Genomic DNA, 22,083 nt, shown 5'->3' with positions numbered 1-22,083 from the left:
CCACAGGTTCACAATTCTGAGTGAAGAAGTTTCTCCTCATCTCGGTCCTAAATGGCTTACCCCTTATCCTTAGACGGTGACCCCTGGTTCTGGACTTCCCCAACATCGGGAACATTCTTCCTGCATCTAACCTGTCCAATCCCGTCAGAATTTTATGTTTCTATGAGATCCCCTTATATTCTTCTAAATTCCATTGAATATAAGCCTAGTCGATCCAGTCTTTCTTCATATGTCAGTCCTGTTATCCCAGGCATCAGTCTGGTGAACCTTTGCTGCACTCACTCAATAGCAAGAATGTCCTTCCTCAGATTAGGAGACCAAAACTGTACACACTATTCAAGGTGTGGCCTCACCAAGGCCCTGTACAACTGCAGTAAGACCTCCCTGCTCCTATAGTCAAATCCCCTAGCTATGAAGGCCAACATGCCATTTGCCTCCTTCACCACCTGCTGTACCTGTATGCCAGACCTGAGTTGTTAAAATGCTACCAGTAGTGAAAGGGTATCATTACAATGTGACCGGTTTCCATACACAGTTTCTATTATAAATGTGGACATAGGAATTTATAATGGTATAGTTTACAAGAGTGTGGCAATGGGAAGTAAGATTTTGTAGACAGTACAGACAAAAGATCTTAAAATATTTTTAGTGTATATATAGAATTTATACAGTATATCTCAAAAAATGTAAAAGTCTTGTACTTGGACTATGTCACACTTTAAATGTGTAGGCCACACGCAAAATGTCTGTTGCATAATAAATCAGCTCTTCCACTTTAATGGTTGGCCTACATAAAAATGATAGCCCGTAATTTGTGGTGCATAACCGTGTGAAAACCCGGAACTTGAGATGATTCTTGACAGATCATCTGCATCCGCGGGTGGCGTTTGGGCTATTTGCCCAACTTCTGTCCAGCGAATGCCCGTGGAAGTCTTGCATCAGGTAAAAGCAGGCAAATGGCTTGCTTTTACCAGCATCAGAATTTAAAAAGAACAAAAAATTTTTTTCAAACAATTAAACATTAAAAAACCTTCTTTGGGCCGGTCCATGTGATCCCAGGGGCGTTTACGAATCGCATGCGCCCCTGGGATACGTGGGCTTCTACCCACAGGTACTTGGAGAGGCCCAAGACCATGAGTCTCTACTTCCCGGACCACCAGGTACGCGCATGTTTTATTTGTAAAATAAAAAAGTAAAATAATCAAATGTTTTCTTCTCTTTAATATGTAGTTGCAGATCTCCTATATCAGAAGATCCACTGTTTTATAACTAAGCTTTGTGCATTGAATAACAGAAATGTGTTATCAGGGGCACAGGTTTGCAGTGATGGTGTTTTGGGGATTGAATTCAGCAACTTTTCCCATGAAATTGTAAATCGATGGTCTTGATTATTGTTAAATTCATAATTGCGTGCTTTTTATTCATGTATATGCTTGTGCATTTAATTCTATCCCATACCATTTTGAATACGCATAATATGCAACATACATCATGTTGGAGGTAGGTGTCCAGTAGTCGAGATTTAGCAGCACTAGGGTGTATTCCTGGGCGTGGGTAGCATTGGAGGAATAGTTTTGCGATCTGCCAGCATTGTGATGGGCTGCAGGAGTTTGGCAGCAGTGGGGCTTGGTCATATCGGTTCACCTATGGTTTATCAGTACTGAAGGCAGAAGTTAGGAGATGAAATGTGGAGTTTAGCTTGCTATTTGATTCTTGGGGTTGGTTAGCAAGTGAAGGAGAAAGATCTGATAGCATTGTGGGGATCCTGGCTCTGGCAACGCAGTTTTTAACCTTTTTAGTAAATAACTGCAAATGTTGAATTAATTGTTGTGTGTTTGTTTCTTGGAAAAATAATGTTTTCCTTAGATAAATATCAAGCTGCATAAATAAATATAGTTTTTACCCTCTGTCTGCTTCTCTGGAACAGTAAATAAACTTCTTCAATAAAATTTATTTTTCTTTTTCTTTAGCAATGTTCAGGCAGTATCTGTTAGAAAGTGGACAAGTAGCAATGGCATTTTCATCCCCTGTAAATGGTCAGTCTTCCTGTAAATAATGCGCAGGTCCAGACATTACCAACAGGGAGTCCCAAAGTATTTTTTGGATTTAAAAACCTGAGCACAAAATGGTTTATATTGTCGTCATATTAATACATTAAAAAAATTACCACATACAGCTTCTGGGATCTTGCACTGAACGGTAAATAATTAATATTCCACACACACAACAGCTGTGTAAACAATGATTAAATGTAAAGAATAAGATTGTGCTTCTCTCTTTTTGCCTATTTCACATTTTCTCCCTTTTCCCACTTGATGGTCTTACTCAAGTAAAAAAGCAAGTTAATAGCTTTTCCTTAAATCTTTAGGTAGAAATGTATTCTCGTTCACTGTCTAGTTTGTCTCACATAATTTTCAAAGCACATAAGCTGAAATACTATTACACAGAAATACAAAATTTCTCTCTTCCATTGAGGGAAAAATAAATAATTCAAGCACACAAGCTGCCACAGGTGTGTAATTAGCACTGTCCTATTTGAAGTGAGTATTATGTTTTTGGTCTTCTCTACTCTTGCTCCAGGTTTTTGGGCTTCTGTAACTTGCATCACTCAAATGAGTCCCTTTGAGAGTATCTAGCCTTGATATCTAGGTAAGCTTTTGGCAATGTGCCCAGGATAGCAAACAGAACAACCTTTCTGTTAGCTATTTTTAGCTACTAGCTATCCTTTGCTTCCTTAAGAGCCCTTTCCTGTAAAGGGGAGCGTATCTCAATATCAGATCTCATTTTAGGTTTAAACTTTTGAGCCAATTTATTTAACAAAATATTATTAAGGGATTAATAACTAACATGCATATAAATTTACAGTAGAAATTCTTCTATCCTATTTCCAGAAAAGAAAATAATAAAAGATCTCAATCTAAATACTCAGTTATTCTTTTGTAAATAACTTTATGGCCCCAAGTTTCCACATGATAAAAAACGGGCGCCCCTCCAAGCTGGGTGCCCGTTTTTCGCGCCGGAAAAAAAACGCGCGATTCTGGAGCGCCCTGCAGCTCCATGTCTGCTTGGCGCGGCGCCCAGGGGGGCGGAGCCTACCACTCGCGCCGATTTTGTAAGTGGGAGGGGGCGGGTACTATTTAAATTATTTTTTTTTCCTGCCGGCAACCCTGCGCGTGCGCGTTGGAGCGTTCGCGCACGCGCAGTGTGAAGGAAACATTGGCACTCGCCCATTTTTGTAGTTCTTTAGCTGTTTAATTTTTGAACATTTTTTAATAAAAGCACATCGCCATCAGCACTGAGGCTTCTTGCAGCAGTGAGAAGGCTGCAGGAAGCCTCAACGTTGAGGCAGCCGTTTCCCCCCCCCCCCCCGCAGGAACGAACGGCTGCCTCCTTCCCTCCCCCCTCCCCCCACGGGAACGAACGGCTTCCTCCTTTCCCCCCCCCTCCCGCAGGAACGAACGGCTGCCTCAACTTGTGAGGCTTCCTGCAGCATTCTCCCTGGCTGAAGCACTTTCACACAGGTAGGAAGATGGTTTATTTAATCTTTTCTTTGCTTATAAATTTTTATTCAGGTTGGATTTATTTGTATAAGTATAAATAAGAATTTATTATAGAATTTAATGACCTTCCCTCCCCCCCCCCCCCCAACCTAGTTCTGGACGCCTAATTTGTAACCTGCGCCTGATTTTTTAATGTGTAGACAAGGTTTTTTCAGTTCTACAAAAATCTTCACTTGCTCCATTCTAAGTTAGTTTGGAGTACGTTTTCACTGTGGAAACTTTGAAATCAGGCGTCAGTGGCCGGACACGCCCCCTTTTGAAGAAAAAATTCTGTTCCAAAGTGAAACTGTTCCAACTGACTAGAACTGCAAAAAAAAATGTGGAGAATTGCGATTTCTAAGATAGTCCGTTCTCCACCAGTTGCTCCTAAAAATCAGGCGCAAATCATGTGGAAACTTGGGCCCTATAGATGCACTGTTTAGTTTAGTTTCTTATTTCTTACCATTGTTCAAAATGACACGTCAATTCGATCTATTGCAGCTCCTTATCCTTAAACAGTTACCTGGAATTCCTGGTTTTGAATAATTTGTTAACCATGTACAGAATTAGTGGCTGTCATTTTCTTTAGCTGATTAAATCTCACAGTCTGTATTTGTTAGAAATTAGCTTGGCTTTTCCATTGAGCTTTACAGATAACTAATAATACACTTTGTATTAAATTCAGCTCCGGACAGAGTCCTGTATTAAGTTGAGCTCAGGACTTCCTTTTTGGCCTACTTCCTATGGTTCTAAAAGAGATGGCTGCGGAGATCGTGGATGCATTGGTTGTGATCTTCCAAAATTCCCTAGATTCTAGAACGGTCCCAGCGGATTGGAAGGTAGCAAATGTAACACCGCTATTCAAGAGAGGAGGGAGAGAGAAAACAGGGAGCTACAGACCAGTTAGCCTGACATCAGTCATTGGGAAAATGTTGGGTTCCATTATTAAGGAAGTGTTAACAGGGCAGTTGGAAAATCATCATATGATTAGGCAGAGTCAACATGGTTTTCTGAATGTTTTTTGAGAATGTAACTCGCAGGGTAGATAAAAGGGAACCAGTGGATGTAGTATATTTGGATTTCTAAAAGGCATTTGATAGAGTGCCACATAAAAGGATGCTTTTGCAAGATAAGGGCTCATGGGGTTGGGGGTAATATATTAGCATGGATAGAGATTTGCTTAACGGTAGAAAACAGTCATTTTCCGGTTGGCAGGCTGTAACAAGTGGGGTGCCGCAAGAATTGGTGTTTGGGCCTCAGCTATTTACGGGTCTATATTAATGACTTGGATGAAGAGACTGAATGCAATGCATCCAAGGTTGCTGATGATACAAAGCTAAGTGGGAAAGTATGTTATGAGGAGGACACACACAACCTGCAAATGGGTATAGACAGGTTAAGTGATTGGGCAATAACGTGGCAGATGGAGGATAATGTGGGGAAATGTGAGGTTATTCACTTTGGTAGGAAGAATAGAAAAACAGAATATTTTTTAAATGGTGAGAAATGATTAAATGTTGGAGTTCAGAGAGATTTAGGTGTCCTCGTACAGGAAAAACGAAGTTAGCATGCAGGTACAGCAAGCAATTAGGAAGGCAAATGGCATATTGTCCTTTATTACAAGAGTAAGAAAGTCTTGTTACAATTGTACAGGGCTTTGGTGAGACTACACATGGAGTACTGTGCACAGGTCTGTTCTCCTTATCTGAGGAAGGACATGCATGCCTTCGAGGCGGTGCCATGAAGGTTCAGTAGATGGATTCCTGGGATGAGAGGGGTGTCCTGAGGAGAGATTGAGTAGATTGAGTCTGTACTCTCTAGAGTTTAGAAGAATGAGAGGTGATCTCATTGAAACATACAAGATTCCGAGGGGGCTTGACAGGGTAGATGCTGAGGAGTGGTTTCCCCTGGCTGGTGAGAATGAGGAGACATAGTCTCAGGATAAGAGATCGAGATGAGGAGGAATTCTTTCACTCGGGTGTGAATCTTTGGAATTTTCTACCCCAAAGGGCTGAATCATTGAGTATATTTAAGGCTGAAATAGATAGATTTTTGGACTCTAGGGAAATCAAGGGATGTGGCAATAGGGCAGGAAAAAGTTGAGGTAGAAGATCAGCCATGATACTGAATGGTGGAGCAGGCTCAAAGGGCCGTATGGTCTACTCTTGCTCCTACTTATGTAGTTGTGTTGTGTAATGGTCTAATGCTATGGTTAGTCTTGTCTTTCCCATTCCCTATCCTGAGCCTTATAATTCTATGATGTCTACTCCTGAGCTGTCTCTCCATTTCAATTCTGGAGGGAAAAAAAATGGGGGAAAAAAACAAATATGAGTTAACTTGGATAAAAACCTAAAAATAACATAAACCATGGTATTTTAAAATCTGAAGAAAATTTTTAGAAATTTATATGACTGACACAAAAATTGGCCATTTGTGAAGGTAATGAGTGGGAAAAATTCTGGTTTTGACGGACAAGTCGTTAAACCGTTCGCTCAGTGCTTATGGGTGAAGACAGAAAATATCTTGGGTTGGAGAACTCGGGGTGACTTGCAAATCTAAGGAGGCGATGTTGAAATTTATTCTTTCCAAATGCTGCATTTTGAGTAATAATCTGTATATTGTAGGAAAGATGGAGAAATAGCGGAGGCCCCAGAAATGATGACCCCAATATTAATGGGGAGTCAGGCTGGATGCGGGGAGCCTGTAATTGGCCAAAGAACCTGGCAAGGCTGGGGACGTGGAGGCCCTGCTGATCTTAATGGCAGGGCCTCATTATAATATTGTTGGGCTACCTCCCGCCCGGCAGCCGGGGACCTGTGGGTCAGACACTGGTACTTAGGAGGGAGCATCAGCTCCAGGCTGAGATTGTGGGGCGTGGGGAGAAAGAGATAGAGGAGCGCGTGGGTGAGGGGGCTGCAGGTGAGGGGCGGGAAGAGGTGGGTGGGACTGAAGGGGGGAGGTGGGGGGATAAGAGGCTCCAGCCACAGATCTGGAGAACTGAAGGCCTCCTTGTGGCCAGACAGCCGACAGCTTGGACCTAAAATTTAATTGCTCGATCCTGATGTTTTAACCCCCCCTTCTATTAAGAGTCTTCTCCTAGGCGGTCTCTCGTAGCAAGGATGACCCGCTTCCACGCCAAAAGGGGATGAGTTCACAGATGTCTCAATGAAGGACCTAATATTCCAGGTCCTGAACCATGTTGAAGGGTGGAAGATGCCTGTGCGTGGATTTTTTAACCATGTGGTGGCCGTTGCACACCAGCCACCACGTAGGCTTGACAGAGCTAGGCCTTTATCCAGTGGCAAGGATTAACCAAGATGATTGGAGACTAACTCTGCTGCGCACACATATTGCAGTGTGGGCTGGCCCTTGCTGCCCCTGGGCCCTCGCCTCTCCTGGGCCCCGATCACGTCGTGGGTGTGTGCTGGAGAGCAGTCAATGTAATGCCCATTTTCAAAGAGAGGCGGAGCTAACCTGGGTAATTGCAGGCCAGTTAGATTAACATCTATGGTAGGGAACATTTTTGAATATTTAAAGATGAAATTACTAAATATCTAAATGAAGAGGTAATAATTACAATCGGCCAATATTTATTTCAAAAAGGAAGATTGTGGTTAATGAACCTGAGATTTATTTTGAGGTGGTGAAAGATATGGTGGAGAGGAAAATTGCAGTTGATCTGTTCATGGACTTTCAGACTGACTGCCTTTGACAACGTACCATGCAGGAGAAGATGGATTTCTGGAAAGGGTAATAAATTTGAAAACTGGTTAGAGGGGAGGAAACAAAGTGAGAGTTCAGGGCTGTTTCTCAGAGTGGTCAGATGTGGGTTGCAGTGCCTTATGGGGTTTTGTGTTTGCACCATTTCTATTCGCTGTGTACATCAATGATTTGTATATTGAGCTAGAGGAAGTGCTGTCCAAGTTTGCAGATTGTATCAAAATAGGCATAGTAAATAATTCTGAGGACCAAGAAGACATTGACCAGATGGCAGAATCAAACAAGTGGCAGATGAAATTCTATGGGCCGGATTTTCGGCTTTCGGGTTTTTTCGGTGAAAACAGTAGCGATATGTGAAACTTAACGTTTTTGCTGCGCTACCGCTTTTAGCCCGAACTTTCGGCCTTTATGTCTGCGCCGGGGCGCATCGGTAAGGGGGGGATTTGCATGAGGATTCGCGGTGTAAAAACGCGAGTTTTGCCAAATTTCGCCCGGCGCTGGGAGCACTGCGAGAGAGGCCTTGGGAGGGGGTGGTGGGGAAATTCCACAAAACATTTGCAAGACCCTTAACTATCGAATCGCTGCAAAAAAAAATGTAAAAATAAAAATTTTAACTTATCTTTTTGCAGGTTTTCATACTTACGCTGCTGGCAGGGCTGCACCAACATATTTGACCTGTCGCTATTCTGGGCGCGGCGTATGGGTCGGGAGAGAGCCGAAAGTCGGTCACAAAAGCAATCTGCGTCGTTGCACATCGGCGCACCTCTCCCCGGCGGTACTTGGAAGCGCGCCGCAAACAGGTACCCGAGGATCCCGCCCGGGCTTTGCGACCAGGTTTTCGCCGCGGAGGGTTAAATTGCAGCGAAAACCCGGTCGCAAACTTCCCTCAAATTCGGCCCAAGACTGTAAATGTGAGGTGGAACATTTTGGCAAAAAATTGAAGTAGGAGTAATTATACTTGGGATGGGATAAAGCTGGGTAATGTGGAAGAGCAGAGGGATTTGCGGGTTCACGCTCAAGGCATTAAAAGCAGAACCGTAGGTGTATATGGTTTTCATAAAGCTTTTGGAATAGAATATAAAAATAGCCAAGTAATGGTGAATTTATAAAACCTTAGTAAGACCACAGTTGGGGTACTGTGTACCTTTTGGGCTTCACACTATAGGAAGGATGTTGAGGCAAAATAGAGAGGGTACAGCGCACATTCACCAAGGTAGGAGGAAATAATACAAAGAAAGACTTGGAAAAATTGATCTGTTTTTATTTGAACAGAGGAGTTTGCAGGGTGATTTAATAGAAATATTTAAAATTATGAAAGGATGGGACAGTAGATGGAAGCGGACTGTTTCTAGTAGTTGAGGGTAGTTGGACTTAAATATATAGTTAGATGTAAGATACTTACGACCGAGAGCAGGAGAAAACATTTTACTTAGGATTGTGAGGTTGTGGAATGTGATTGGAGTGGAGATTGTCAACATTTAAGAATAGGTTAGGATATGGAAAAAGGGGTGGGCACATGGATTCGGACTATTGCTCAGGTAGAGAATAAACACCGACATGGACTAATTGGACCAAATGGCCTGGTTCCGTTTTGGAATTGCATGGAAATTACAATGTTGCTGTTTGTAAACCTGCCCCCTTGTGGTCAAACAGAAAACCCAGAAATGTGTGAGGTAACTCAATTTGTTTGGATTCAAAACTGAAAATATCGTAAACCATAAACTTCCAGACTTCAATTGAGGGATATTATCTTTGCAGATATAAATTTAAATTTTTTGACTGACAGCAAGACTGGCTGGCAGAATAAAGCAATCCTTGGCTTTAAAATTAAAAAAATAAACTTGACACAAAATTGACAAACATGTCAAAACATAAAGTGTAAAATGCAAGCTTTCAATCTCTGAGGTAATTTAAAAAATAATATATATACCTGTACTAGTGTTTACAACTTGTTAGAGCACCTGTGTGTTTAATTACTGTTCCAGCGACAAACAGGGATATCTCTCTCTTTGCCTCATTTTGTTCCCCCCCCCTCTGCATTGCTGCCAGACCCAGGACCTGCAACCCACGCTGCAAGACCCATGATCCCGATTGCTATTCCAGCAGAAATATCTGCCAGCTAAAGAGGGGTAGCAACGACACCTTTGCGTGCAATTCTCTTCGCTGATCTGTGCTTCAAGTTGAAGTATTTCTTTCCCTCCGCTAAATCATTCATTGAGGTTTTTAAAAAAAAGTTTCACAAGTTTAAGAATGGCATTTAGGATTCTTCTCAGCCTAAGATAAAAGAAAGAACCAGCATGTATATAGCACCTTTCAAGATGTCATGAAGTGCTTCACAGCCAACGGATTATGTTTTTGAACTGCTAGTTACTGTTGTTTTGTAGGCCAACGCTGTAGCCATTTCACCCTCTAAGGCTCCACAAACGGGAAAAGAGATGTGACCAGTTTAATCTGTTTTGGTGTGGTTGTTGAGGGATGACTGTGGACATGGACAGGGGGAGAACTCCCTGCTGTTCTCTGAAACGGGATCTTTTACACTCACCTGAACAGGAGGTGGGGTCTTTGTTTAACCTTTAATTTGAAAGAGGGTACCTCCGACAATGCAGCACTCTTAGTAAAGCACTGAAGTGTGTTGGAATATGGCTTGAATCCACAACCGTCTAATTTAGAGGCGAGAGTACTACCAAAGAGCAAATTTGGGGGTGGCAGGGTTGAGGAACCAGAGAGGGCGATTAAATGGTTACAGTGGCTGTCTCTTGCACCTAATTCAAAAGCTATTGTTTTCAAAGTAGATGTCTTTACTCATCTGTGATGTCTATCGATTTATCTAGCTTTGGTAAATTTAAAAAAAATGCTAACTATCAAATATTTGCTTCACTGTCTGGGCAAACCTCCTCAAACTTCTTTCCAAATTCCTTCCCTCAAAGATGTGCACCACTTCCACACTGCAGTAATGCCTGCTTGGAACAGTATAACTTCTGACACACCCAACATAACTTCTGGCACACCACAATGTCTTGTGTGTTCAGAGGAGAGCTATGAAAATGATTCCTAGCTTAAAGAGCCATAATTATTCGGATAAGGTTAAGGAGCTGGGTCTATTTACTTTAGAGCAGCGTAGACTTACAGGTGTACTGATAGGTTTATAAAATAATAAAGGGCTGGATAGGGTGGTTGTTGATAGATTATTCCTGTTTGGCAGATTGGGAAGGATCAGGGGGCATGTGTTTAAACTGGGTAAAGTTAATAATAGACAAATTAACAAAAGTTAACAATAATTTAACAAATGGCAACCTATGAAGCAACTCGAAATCTTTCTTTAAAACTCTTTCAAATGCCACCTCTTCCCAAAGATAAGAAATAAGCACTAGGAATAAGGCTTGTAACATATTTTATATAAAAAAAAATACAAGAAAATAATGCAATTTACCCATACAACAGCATTGCTTCACTTTAGCTGAAGAGGCTTAAGATTGCAGACTAAAGCTCCCAGCATGCATCTGTGCCTATATCTGCCAGATTTTTTAAATGATTGGCAGAAAAACTGTCTATTTACAACTTCTCTTTGTAGTGATGAAAAATTACCGAGGCTAGAAGACTCCCTTAGGATCTATTTTCAGGAGCATTGAAAGCAAATCCGAATTTATTTTGTATGAAACAACCGGGTAAAGCATGAACTCTTCAACTTCTGAGGCAATTGTGAAGAAAAATAATTGTTATTACATTTAAGTGTTGTGATAAATGAAACTTTGCAGCTTGAAATGTTGCTATTGTTTACTCTATATTTTGTAATACATTTGAAATGGTTACACTGTAGCTATCGCCGAGAACTCAAAACAAACAGTTAAAACGTGTTTATCTAAGCAGAGTCTTCTTAGTAATACTAAGTACTCTTAGAGATATTTGTTACAGAAGAAATTTAGTTTAATATTTTCTCTGATTTTGTATGCCTTTGACCTTTGTATAAAACAAACCCGATGTAAACACATGGGACATTGTGCCTTTTTGATATGCTGGATAAAGAGCTGCTTTTCCATCACCCTCCAAGAGATAAGTAGAGAGAGAATTATTCATGTGCCTGGTATGTGATAAGAACACACTTATTTACGTAGTTATTTGCAGTGGGTAAACCTTTATTTTCCAGGAGTCAATCAAAAATACTTAATTATTTCTGAAGAAATCTTTTGCAATTCTTTCAGTGACGATTGTGCACTCCTCCTAAATCTGTGCCCATATTTCTTGCAACTCCATGTTTGAATATCTCCAACCATGTTTCAGCTGCTGCCATAGAGCTGAAATGGCCCTAATCAAAATCACAAGTGGCATCCTCTGTGACTGTGTTTGCATGTCCCTCTTACTCCTGCTCAACCTCCTCTGTACCCTTTGATACAGTCAGCCATATCATCCTCCTTCAACATCTCTTCCCCATTGTCCTGCTCAGTAGGACTGCCCTTGCTTGGTTCCACTCTTGGACCGTTACCTCTGAGTCCCCCAAGGATCTATCTTTGGTCCCTTACTCTTCCTTGTCTACATGCTGCCTCTTGGTGACATCATCCAAAGACATGGGGTCAGATTCCACATGTCTGCTGATGGTACCCATCTCTACCTCTCCACCACTTCTGTTGACCCCTCCACTGCCTCTATGTATTGTTGGACAAGCAATCTGACAAGTCCTGGATGAGCCACAGCTTTCTGCAGTTAAACATTGGAAAGACAGACACTTTGGCACTGATTCCATCCTCCTCCGCGGCAACTGTTTGGGGTTGAACCAGAATATTTGAAATGTCGACATTGTATTTGACCTCCAGCTGTCCTTTCAACTCTCTATTCTCCCCATCACAAAGACCATCTACTTTCATCTCTGTTACATTACCTACCTCTCTCCCTGCCTCAGCCTATCTGCTGCTGAAACACTCATCCATGCATTTGACCACTCCAAACACAATTGGCTCTCAATCCCCCAATACCTCCAATGTAAAATTCTCATTCACTTATTTAAATTCCTTCGTGGAATTACCCCTCCCTTTTGCTGTAACCTCTTGCAACTCTCCCGAACTATCCCATCCTCCGACCCTGAGTTCTTGGGCATTTCCCCTTCTTTCGCCCCCACCATTGATGGCCTTGCCTTCAGCCATTTAGTCTCCACATTCTGCAATTCCCTCCCTAAACCCTTCCGCCTCTCTTTCTCGCCATCATTCGCTCCTCATTTAGGACCCTCCTTAAAACCCACCTCTTAGACCAAGCTTTTGGTCAAAGAGGCGGACTTTAAGGGAATCAAGCAATTTGGAGATCTGGCGGGAAAGTGGAGTTGAGGTAGAAGATCAGCCATGATCTTACTGAATGGTGGAGCAGACTTGAAGAGATGTAATGGCCTACTCTTGCTCCTATTTCTTGTGTACTTGGGTCACCTCTCCTAATATCTCCTTTGACTCCGCATCCATTTTTTTTCTGATTAATCTTCCGTGAAACTTTTTGGATGTATTTCTCCAAAGATGCTACATAAACGCAAGTTTTTGATTTATTAAAAATGAAAATATGTGTCGTGCATCCTAATAATTAAAATGGGTATCTTTATGAAAGAAGACATTCCCTTTGATTTGATTAACAAATGTGCAAAAATAACCTCCACATGTTGCAAAATCAAAAACTGAGACAATGTGGGATTCCAGTTGCTGAACAGGTCTACAGCATAGAGAAGAGTGAAGGCCACTAGATGAATTATTTAAAGGGGAGAGCCGCTGCGAGCTCTGCGATTATTTTAGTTAGGTCCACTAGGCCACCAGGGAGGGTTTCGACCAGGCCAATGGCCTGGCACCCAAGAGGTGGTAATTGTCGGACCAACTTGTCAGTCGGCCGACAAAAAAAAATACAATGGTGGCCGTGGCAGTCGCCCTCCCCTTGAATAACCGCCACATAGCCATGTCGTACACACTTGGAAGACAGTGCACCAACAGGGGGCACCGCTCGGCGTCCCGAATATTTTTGTTGCTGAATTTCTATGGAAGTGCGGAAGATCAGCGGTGCGTACTTAGGAGGAGTCGGATGAATTTCCATAGCGGCGGTCATTTGACTCTGCCATTTGGCCACTGCTTTTTGACGGTAAGAGGTCTTTTCGGGAGGCTGAATTTCGTCCCCAAAGTGTAGTAAATACACTTCAGCTTTTTATAGCTTGAATACAAAGGTTTTACCTGTAGAATAAAAATCTTAGTTCTGTGCACTGTCAGTCAGTTTTTCTGGTTCTAAATTGCTGTGTCTACATTTATAATGTAAACTGCCATTTATAAACCGGTCACCCTATAATTGTATATTTCCCCCAGTGGAGATGCTGCAGCACCTTTGATGCGCTTCACTTGAAAACTGCACTTCATCTTGACTCATGTGCAATGCCACAGTAGATCAGCTAATATTCAATAAATCTGGGACTGTATAATGACCCCAATACCTATAAAACAGCCTTGTAATTAGTAAAGAAAGAATATTAATTTATATAGCCTCTTTCATGACCTCAGGATGTCTCAAAACGCTTTACGTCCAAAGAAATACTTTTGAAGTGTAGTCGGTGTTGTAATGAAGGGAAACTGGTCGGCCTGTTTTCGCACAGCAAGGTCCCACAAACAGCAATGAGATAAATAACCAATTACACCATTTGTGATATAATCTTGACAAGGTCAATGGGAGACGCCCCTGCCCTTCTAATAGTGCCATAGGATCTGTGACATCCATCTTGGAGGGCAGATGTAGTACAGTCTCAGTACTGCACTGGAGTGTCAACTGAGATTATGTGCTGAATTCCTTGATCGGAGCCTGAACCCAGAACCTTCTGTCTCTGAGGAGAGAGTGCTACCATTGGACCAAGACTTAGACTATTGTTCGAAATGTTATGGCTCTTGCAAACTGATGTATGCTTGCACGTGTAATCCTTTCAGGTTCTTTTTTCTCGTCATATGCAGTTCATTTACAATATTTACTTTCATTTAAAGAATAAGGAAAATCCATGGTACGTTTTGAACAGTATTCCCCCTTTACACAATAAAATAATGATCTTCCTCTCCCTTCCCTTTCAGCATTCCGAAGGGATCAGTCTCTCTGCAATACTCTGGTCCACTCTTCCATCACCTGCTCGCTCTTCTCCTGCCTTCCCACTGTCCAGGGCCTCAAACATTCTTCCTGGGTGAAACAGTAATTTACTTGTACTACTTCCAAGTTTGTATACTGCATTTGTTGCTCAGGGTGCAGTCTGCTCTAGATCAGACAATCACAATGCAGAATTCTGAGAGTCTGGGAACCAGGAAGTGAATAAGCTTTTTTTCTAACTTTTTAAAAATGTTAGAGAACAAAGCAAAGATTGGGACTCTTGCATGGGGAAAAGGTAAACCTGAAATAAAGATGAACAAACTTTAAAAAAATATCATTTTTTTAAAGTTTCTTCAAAATTTTATTTTTATTAAAATGGTGAAATTTGACACTCCAAATTAAAATTAGCAGTCAGTATACTGTTGAAACCTAATCCAACAAGGCCTAACTTTTAATGGGGTATTTAACAGCAATATTACCGCAGAAGAGCCCAGGTTTTCGTCCGTTTCACTGGATTGCTGACTGGCGAGGCAGTAAATAACTGACTGCAACTTCAGGATTTCCATGTTAGGATGCGCATGCGCTACATCCTGAAGTTGTGGTTAGTTTCAAAGGGGTAATAACAGCTAACGGCATTACCCATGCAAATTCTGGGCCATTACCTCTGTTTCTCCTTCCATGGATGCTGCCTGACCGGCTGAGTGAATCCAGCATTTTTGTTTTTTATTTCAGATTTTAGCATCAACAGTATTTTTCTTTTACTTAAATTGTCTTGCCAGGAATTTCTTAACTTATTCATCATATTTGTAAAAGAAACAAATCTTGAGTCCGATTTCCAATATTTATCCCTCAGTCAACATCACAAAAACAGATTATCTGGTCATTATCATATTTTTTCTTTTAGTGGTAAGCTTTTGAGTGTCGCATTTGGCATTGAGAGAAATTTATATAAAGTCAGAGGTGGGAACATAATTGGAATTCCAAGGACTGCAATATCTTTGTGGGAAAGCTGGAGTTTATGTAATTTGCATAGTACTGCAGTTGTGCATTCCTGCAGGTATCACTAAAGATTTTTTTTTATTGTGATTAATGACCTATCATTAGCATTTGTGAAATAACGATAGTTTTGATTTGAATTATCCAGCCTAGTCCATAGAATAAGCAGCTTATTACTCAAAAAAATTGTTAAGGGTGGTGTATGGGTGTCTTTACAGCCAACGTGCATAGTTTTAATTGAGTTGCATTATTGTGTTTTGCATTTCTGAATTCTGTACAAATAATTCATAAGTCATGAATGATAACATTATTAAATAATAGTCTTGCCTAATTAGTTATTGGTGTGCAAACATTCTAATTGACATGAATTATTCTGCTGAGGCTTGTGTATTGAAAGTAAAACTGGAAAAGGTGGGGGGGAAGGGGGGAGTGAAGAAAGCAAGGCTGTTTCAAACCCAGTCATTAAGCGACACAGCTGTTTCACTAACCTGAGGCTAATAGAAAACAGAAAATTCACTTATTGCTAAGCAACAAAAAGTCTCTTATTTATTAATTGAGGTCGTGGACTTTTTTCCTTTAATTAAATGTTGGCAGAGGGACAAGTTTGCTTAGTTATAATTGTATAGAAGAACTAAACTGCAAGTTTAGCATTTACTCTAACCTTCAGTTAGACATGACTGGTTGAGACATTAGCAGATGATTCTTGGTATGGATAGAAGGGCACCTTTACTCAGCTCCTTTTAAAATAGTTTTTAGTTCAAGTATTCAAAGTATTTATAATGGAAAATATTAGAAGTACACAGCAGGTCCAACAGCATTTAAAAAGTGAAAAGAGAGAGCAATGTTTTGGGTGGAGACTCTTCCTAAGATCTAAAAAGGGAAAGCAGGATTGCCTCTTTTGGGAGTGAGGTGGAAGAAAAAGATTCCTCGAAAAGGGAATGCCTGGTGGAAGAAAAATTGAATTTCAGAAGCTTTGGTGCAGAAAGTGAAATCAGGAGAGCAGATCTGTTGAAGAACTGGGGGAAAAAAACATGCAGAAGGATGGCAAGAAATCTAATCTGATCAATTTCAGATGTTAAGCCGAGGTTCCGTAAATATATCTCTCGTGGATGTAAAAGATCCCATGGCACTATTTTGAAGAAGAGCAGGGGAGGTTTCCCCGGTTCCCTGGCCAATATTTATCTCTCAATCAACATAATAAAAAACAGATTATATGGTCATTATCACATTACTGTTTGTGGGAGCTTGCTGTGCGCAAGTTGGCTGCCGTGTTTCCCACATTACAACAGTGACTGTATTCCAAAAGTACTTCATTGGCTGTAAAGTGCTTTGAGACATCCGGTCTTTCTTTCAATTGTGGGAATCTGTGGCCTAGTAAAAAAAAAATGTCAGACCCTTTGGCCAATTGGGGGTAGAAAGAAACTTGGAACAGGGTGGTGAAGAGTCAAAAGGAAAAACAGAAGGATGGATTAAAATCAGAAGAGCAGTAATTTTATCAGCACGTAATGAAAAGAATAATTTGAAATCTATGACTTGGTAAGTTTTAAGCCTGTTGCAATGGAAATAAAGGATATCAGTAAGAGTGTATCGGCAGTGGAAACAATATGGGTAGCATTAAGAAACAGTAAAGAATGCGGTGGGGTTTGCTAGTGCTGTTGGGGAGGGTTTAAACTAGCTTGGCAGAGGGATGGGAACCTGAAAATAGATTCAGTATGGAGGGGAGTAAAACGAATTAGAAAGCATAAATGAAGAAAGTGAGTTTGAAGGAGAGAGGAAACAAGCAGGAAAAAAGCGTAAAAAAATCAAATTTAAAGGCTTTTTGTCTAAATGCACGTAGCATTTATAACAAAATAGATGAGTTGACAGCACAAATAGATACAAATGGGTCTGATCTGATAGCTATTACAGAGACGTGGTTGCAAGGTGACCAGGACTGGAACTAAATATTCAGGGGTATTTGACAATCCGGAAGGACAGACAGAAAGGAAAAGGAGGTGGGGTAGCTCTTGATAAAGGATGGAATCACTGCAATAGTGAGAAACGATACTGGCTCAAATGATCAGGATGTTGAAACAGTTTGGGTGGAGATAAGGAACAATAAGGGGAAAAAGGTCACTGGTGGGTGTAGTCTATAGGCCCCCTAACAGTAGCAACTCTGGTCGGAGCATAAACCAGGAAATAGTGGGGGCTTGTAAAAAGGGAAAAGCAATAATCATGGATGATTTTAACCTCCATATTGATTGGACAAATCAAATTGGTCAGGGTAGCCTTGAGGAAGAGTTCATAAAATGCATAAGGGACGGGCTCCTTGAGCAGTATGTAACAGAACCAACCAGGGGGCAGGTTATCTTAGATCTGGTCCTGTGAGATGCGACATAGTAAAAGATCCCCTTGGAATGAATGATCATAGCATGGTTGAATTTTAAATTCAGATGGAGGGTGAGAAAGTTGGATCTCAAACCAGCGTACTAAGTTTAAGTAAAGGAGACTACAAAGGCATGAGAGCAGAGTTGTCTAAAGTGGACTGGGAAAATAGATTGAAGTGTACAGTGATGAACATTTAAGAAGATATTTCACAACTCAAAATATATTCCAGTGAGGAAGAAAGGGTGTAAAAGAAAAGATAGCCATCCGTGGCTAACTAAATAAATAAAGGATGGTATCCAATTTAAAAACAAGGGCATACAAAGTGACCAAAATTAGTGGGAGGACATAAGATTGGAAAACTTTTAAAAGCCAGCAAAGAATGACTAAAAAAAAATGATTAAGAAAGGGAAGATAGACTATGAAAGTAAACTAGCACGAAATATAAAAACAGATAGCAAGATCAAAAGAAAAAGAGTGGCTAAAGTAAATGTTGGTCCTTTAGAGGACGGGACCGGGGAATTAGTAATGGGGAACATGCAGATGGCAGAAACTCTGAACAAATATTTTGTATCAGTCTTTATGGTAGAGGACACTAAAAATATCCCAAGAGTGGATAGTTAAGGGGTTATAGTGGGGGTGAAGGAACTTAACACAATCACAATCACTAAGGAGGTGGTACTCAGTAAGATAATGGGACTAAAGGCAGATAAATCCCCTGGACCTGATGGCTTGCATCCTAGGGTCTTAAAAGAAGTAGCAGCAAGGATAGTGGATGCATTGGTTGTAATTTACCAAAATTCCCTGGATTCTGGTGAGGTCCAGAATTTCAAAAAGGAGGCAGACAAAAAGCAGGAAACTATAGACCAGTTAGCCCAACATCTGTGATTGGGAAAATGTTGGAGTCCATTATTAAAGAAGCAGTAGCAGGACAGTTGGAAAAGCATAATTCAATCAGGCAGAGTCAGCATGGATTTATGAAGGGGAAGTCATGTTTGACAAATTTGCTGGAATTCTTTAAGGATGTAATGAACAGGGTGGATAAAGGGGAACCAGTGGATGTGGTGTATTTGGACTTGCAGAAGGCATTTGACAAGGTGCCACATAAAAGGTTACTGTACAAGATAAAAGTTCACGGGGTTCGGGGTAATATATTGACATGGATAGAGGATTGGCTAACTGAAAAGAGAGTTGGGATAAATGGTTCATTCTCGGGTTGGCAATCGATGACTAGTGGTGTGCCGCAGGGATCAGTGCTGGGACCCCAACTATTTATAATCCAAATTAACGACTTGGAAGAAGGGACTGAGTGTAACGTAGCCAAGTTTACTGACCATACAAAGATGGGAGGAAAAGCAATGTGTGAGGAGGACACAAAACATCTGCAAAAGGACATAGACAGGCTAAGTGAATGGGCAAAAATTTGGCAGATGGAGTATAATGTTGGAAAGTGTGAGGTTATGCACTTTGGAAGAAAAAAAAAATCAAAAAAAATTAAATGGAGAAAAATTGCAAAGTGCTGCAGTACAACGGGACCTGGGGGTCCTGGTCCATGAAACACAGAAGGTTAGTATGGAGGTACAGCAAGTGATCAGGAAGGCCAATGGAATCTTGGCCTTTATTGCAAAGGGGATGGAGTATGAAAGCAGGGAAGTCTTGCTACAGTTATACAGAGTATTGATGGGGCCACACTGGAATACTGCATGCAGTTTTGGTTTCCATATTTAAGAAAGGATATATTTGCTTTGGAGGCAGTTCAGATAAGGTTCACTAGGTTGATTTTGGAGATGAGGGGGTTGACTTATGATGAAAGTTTGAGTGGGTTGGGTCTCCACTCATTGGAGTTCAGAAGAATGAGAGGTGATCTTATTGAAACGTATAGGATTATGAGGGGGCTTGACAAGGTGGATGCAGAGAGGATGTTTCCACTGATAGGGGAGTATAGAACTAAGGGGCATAATCTTAGAATATTTAAAACTGAGACGAGGAGGAAGTTCTGTGGAATTTGCTGCCTCAGAGAGCTGTGGAAACTGGGTCATTGAATAAATTTAAGACAGAATTAGACAGTTTCTTAACTGATAAGGGGTTATGGGGTACGGGTAGGGAAGTGGACCTGAGTTTATGACCGGATCAGCCATGATCATATTAAATGGCGGAGCAGGCTCGAGGGGCTGTATGGTCTACTCCTGCTCCTATTTCTTATGTTCTTCTGGTGGGAGTAATCTACTGATCTATGACATTAGTGATGTAGTGGGGAATATGAAATTACAGAGTTCAGTTTTTTACAGAAGTAGGATCAGCATGTACATGAAAATAGAAAGGTTTGTTCCCCTGGGTGAAATTCCCACTTTGTATCTTATCCTTTTCTCTTTGTCTTCAGATATCATCTCTAAACAATTTTTGAAGCTGATTACTTCTAGGTATGATATATTATGTACCTAGGACAAGAGAAAGCCATCAGGTTTATACCTGCTCATCCCATTTTTGTTGGATCTCATCCCCCTGTATAAACTGCACCACCACCTGGGTGATGCAAGACAGAAACCTACAACAAATTCTGGTGTTCTCTGTCAAAAATGTTGAAACTTGAGGATGCTGTCTGCAATGCATTTCTATAGCATTTGTAATCACAGATTAAATTCCAATTGAGGCATAATATGGCAACTGTTTAGATTAGGAATGAGAGATTCCATTACTAATTCTTGCCTGCATGCCTACTGATGATGTAACGTAGGAGCATTGGTCGAACAATTTGTAAAAAGCAGACATTCTAGATGATCATAGAATCATAGAAAGTAACAGTATGCAAGGAGGCCATTTCGGCCCATTGTGTCCGTGCCGGCCAACAAAGAGCTATCCTGTCTAATCCCACTCTCCAGCTCTAGATCCGTAACCCTGTAGGTTACGGCACTTCAAGTTCACACCCAAGTACTTTTTAAATGTGGTGATGGTTTCTGCCTCTTCCACCCTTTTAGGCAGTGAGTTCCAAACCCCCATAATCCTCTGGGTGTAGAAATTTCCCCTCAAATCCTTTCTAAACCTTTTACCAATTACTTTAAATCTATGCCCCCTCTGCTATACTTTCCATCCTCTTTATGTAGGCCCCTCATAATTTTATACACCTTTTAAGGTCTCCACTCAGCCTTCTCTGTTCCCAGGAAAACAAACCCAGCCTATCCAATCTTTCCTCATAGCTAAGATTCTCTACTCCTGGCAACATCCTCGTAAATCTCCTCTGTACCCTCTCCAGTGCAATCAGATCTTTCCTGTAATGTGGTGACCAGAACTGCATGCAGTCGTCTAGCTGAGGACTACATAGTGTTTTATACAGTTCAAGCATAACCCCCCTGCTTTTGTATTCTATGCCTCGGCTAATAAAGGCAAGCATTCCATATGCCGCCTTAACCACCTTATCTACCTGGCCTGCTACCTTCAGGGATCTGTGGACCTGCACTCTAAGGTCCCTTTGTTCCTCTACACTTCTCAGTGTCCTACCATTTAATGTGTATTCCCTTTCCTTGTTAGCCGCCCTCAAATGCATTCTCTCACTTCTCAGGATTTAATTCCATTTGCCACTGTTCTTCCCTCCTGACCAGTTCATTTTTTATCTTCCTGCAGTCTACAGCTTTCTTCTTCATTACCAACCACGCAGCCGATTTTAGTATCATCTGCAAACTTCTTAATCATACCCCCTATATTCAAGTCTAGATCATTGATGTCCAACACAAAAAGCAAGAGACCTAGTACTGAGCCCTGCGGAACCCCACTGCAAACAGCTTTCCAGTCAAAAAAACACCCATCAACCATTACCCTTTTTTGCTTTCTGCCTGCGAGTCAATTTTGGATCCAACTTGCCACTTTGCCCTGGATCCCATGGGCTTTTACTTTCGTGACCAATCTGTAATGTGGAACCTTGTTAAAAGTCTTGCTAAAATCCATATACACTACATTAAATGCATTACTCTCATCTACCCTCATTGTTACCTCCTCAAAAAATTCAATCAAGTGTTTTAGACATGACCTTCTCTTAACAAATCTGTGCTGATTATCTTTGATTAATCTGCGTCTTTCTAAATGAAGAATTATCCTGTCCTTTAGAATTCTTTCCAATAATTTTCCAACCACCGAAGTTAGGCTGACTGACCTATCTCTTTCTCCCTTCTTAAACAAAGGTACCACATTAGCAGTCCTCCAGTCCTCCGGCACCACATCTGAAACCGGAGAGGATTGGAAAGTGGCCTCCTTCTGTGCTGTTACTTTCTATGGCCCCAAGTTTCCACACGCGGCAAAACAGGCGCCCCTCCGAGCTGGGCGCCCGTTTTTCGCGCCGAAAACGGCGCCTGAAAAAAAACGCGGTATTCTCGAGCGCCTTGCAGCTCGATGTCTGCTT

General features: G+C 41.3%; 1 protein-coding gene across 8 annotated transcripts in view; it reads left to right on the top strand.

Moving 5' to 3' along the window:
- Window positions 1-22,083, top strand: part of LOC139273317 (son of sevenless homolog 1) — a 315,669-nt gene that overhangs the window by 67,913 nt on the left and 225,673 nt on the right. For 5 of the 8 annotated variants that reach the window (XM_070890084.1, XM_070890088.1, XM_070890086.1 and 2 more), the window contains exon 2: window positions 14,324-14,430. The exons of the other annotated variants lie outside the window; for them this stretch is intronic. In XM_070890084.1, the coding sequence (XP_070746185.1) occupies window positions 14,324-14,430 (107 nt within the window). The remainder of the gene's footprint in view (window positions 1-14,323; window positions 14,431-22,083) is intronic. 8 annotated transcript variants of the gene reach the window in all.

Source organism: Pristiophorus japonicus, chromosome 9, assembly GCF_044704955.1.
Source record: "Pristiophorus japonicus isolate sPriJap1 chromosome 9, sPriJap1.hap1, whole genome shotgun sequence".
Classification (NCBI taxonomy): Eukaryota; Metazoa; Chordata; class Chondrichthyes; family Pristiophoridae; genus Pristiophorus; species Pristiophorus japonicus.
The sequence above is the reverse complement of the archived record's forward strand: the minus strand, read 5'-3'. Positions and strand labels throughout refer to the sequence as shown.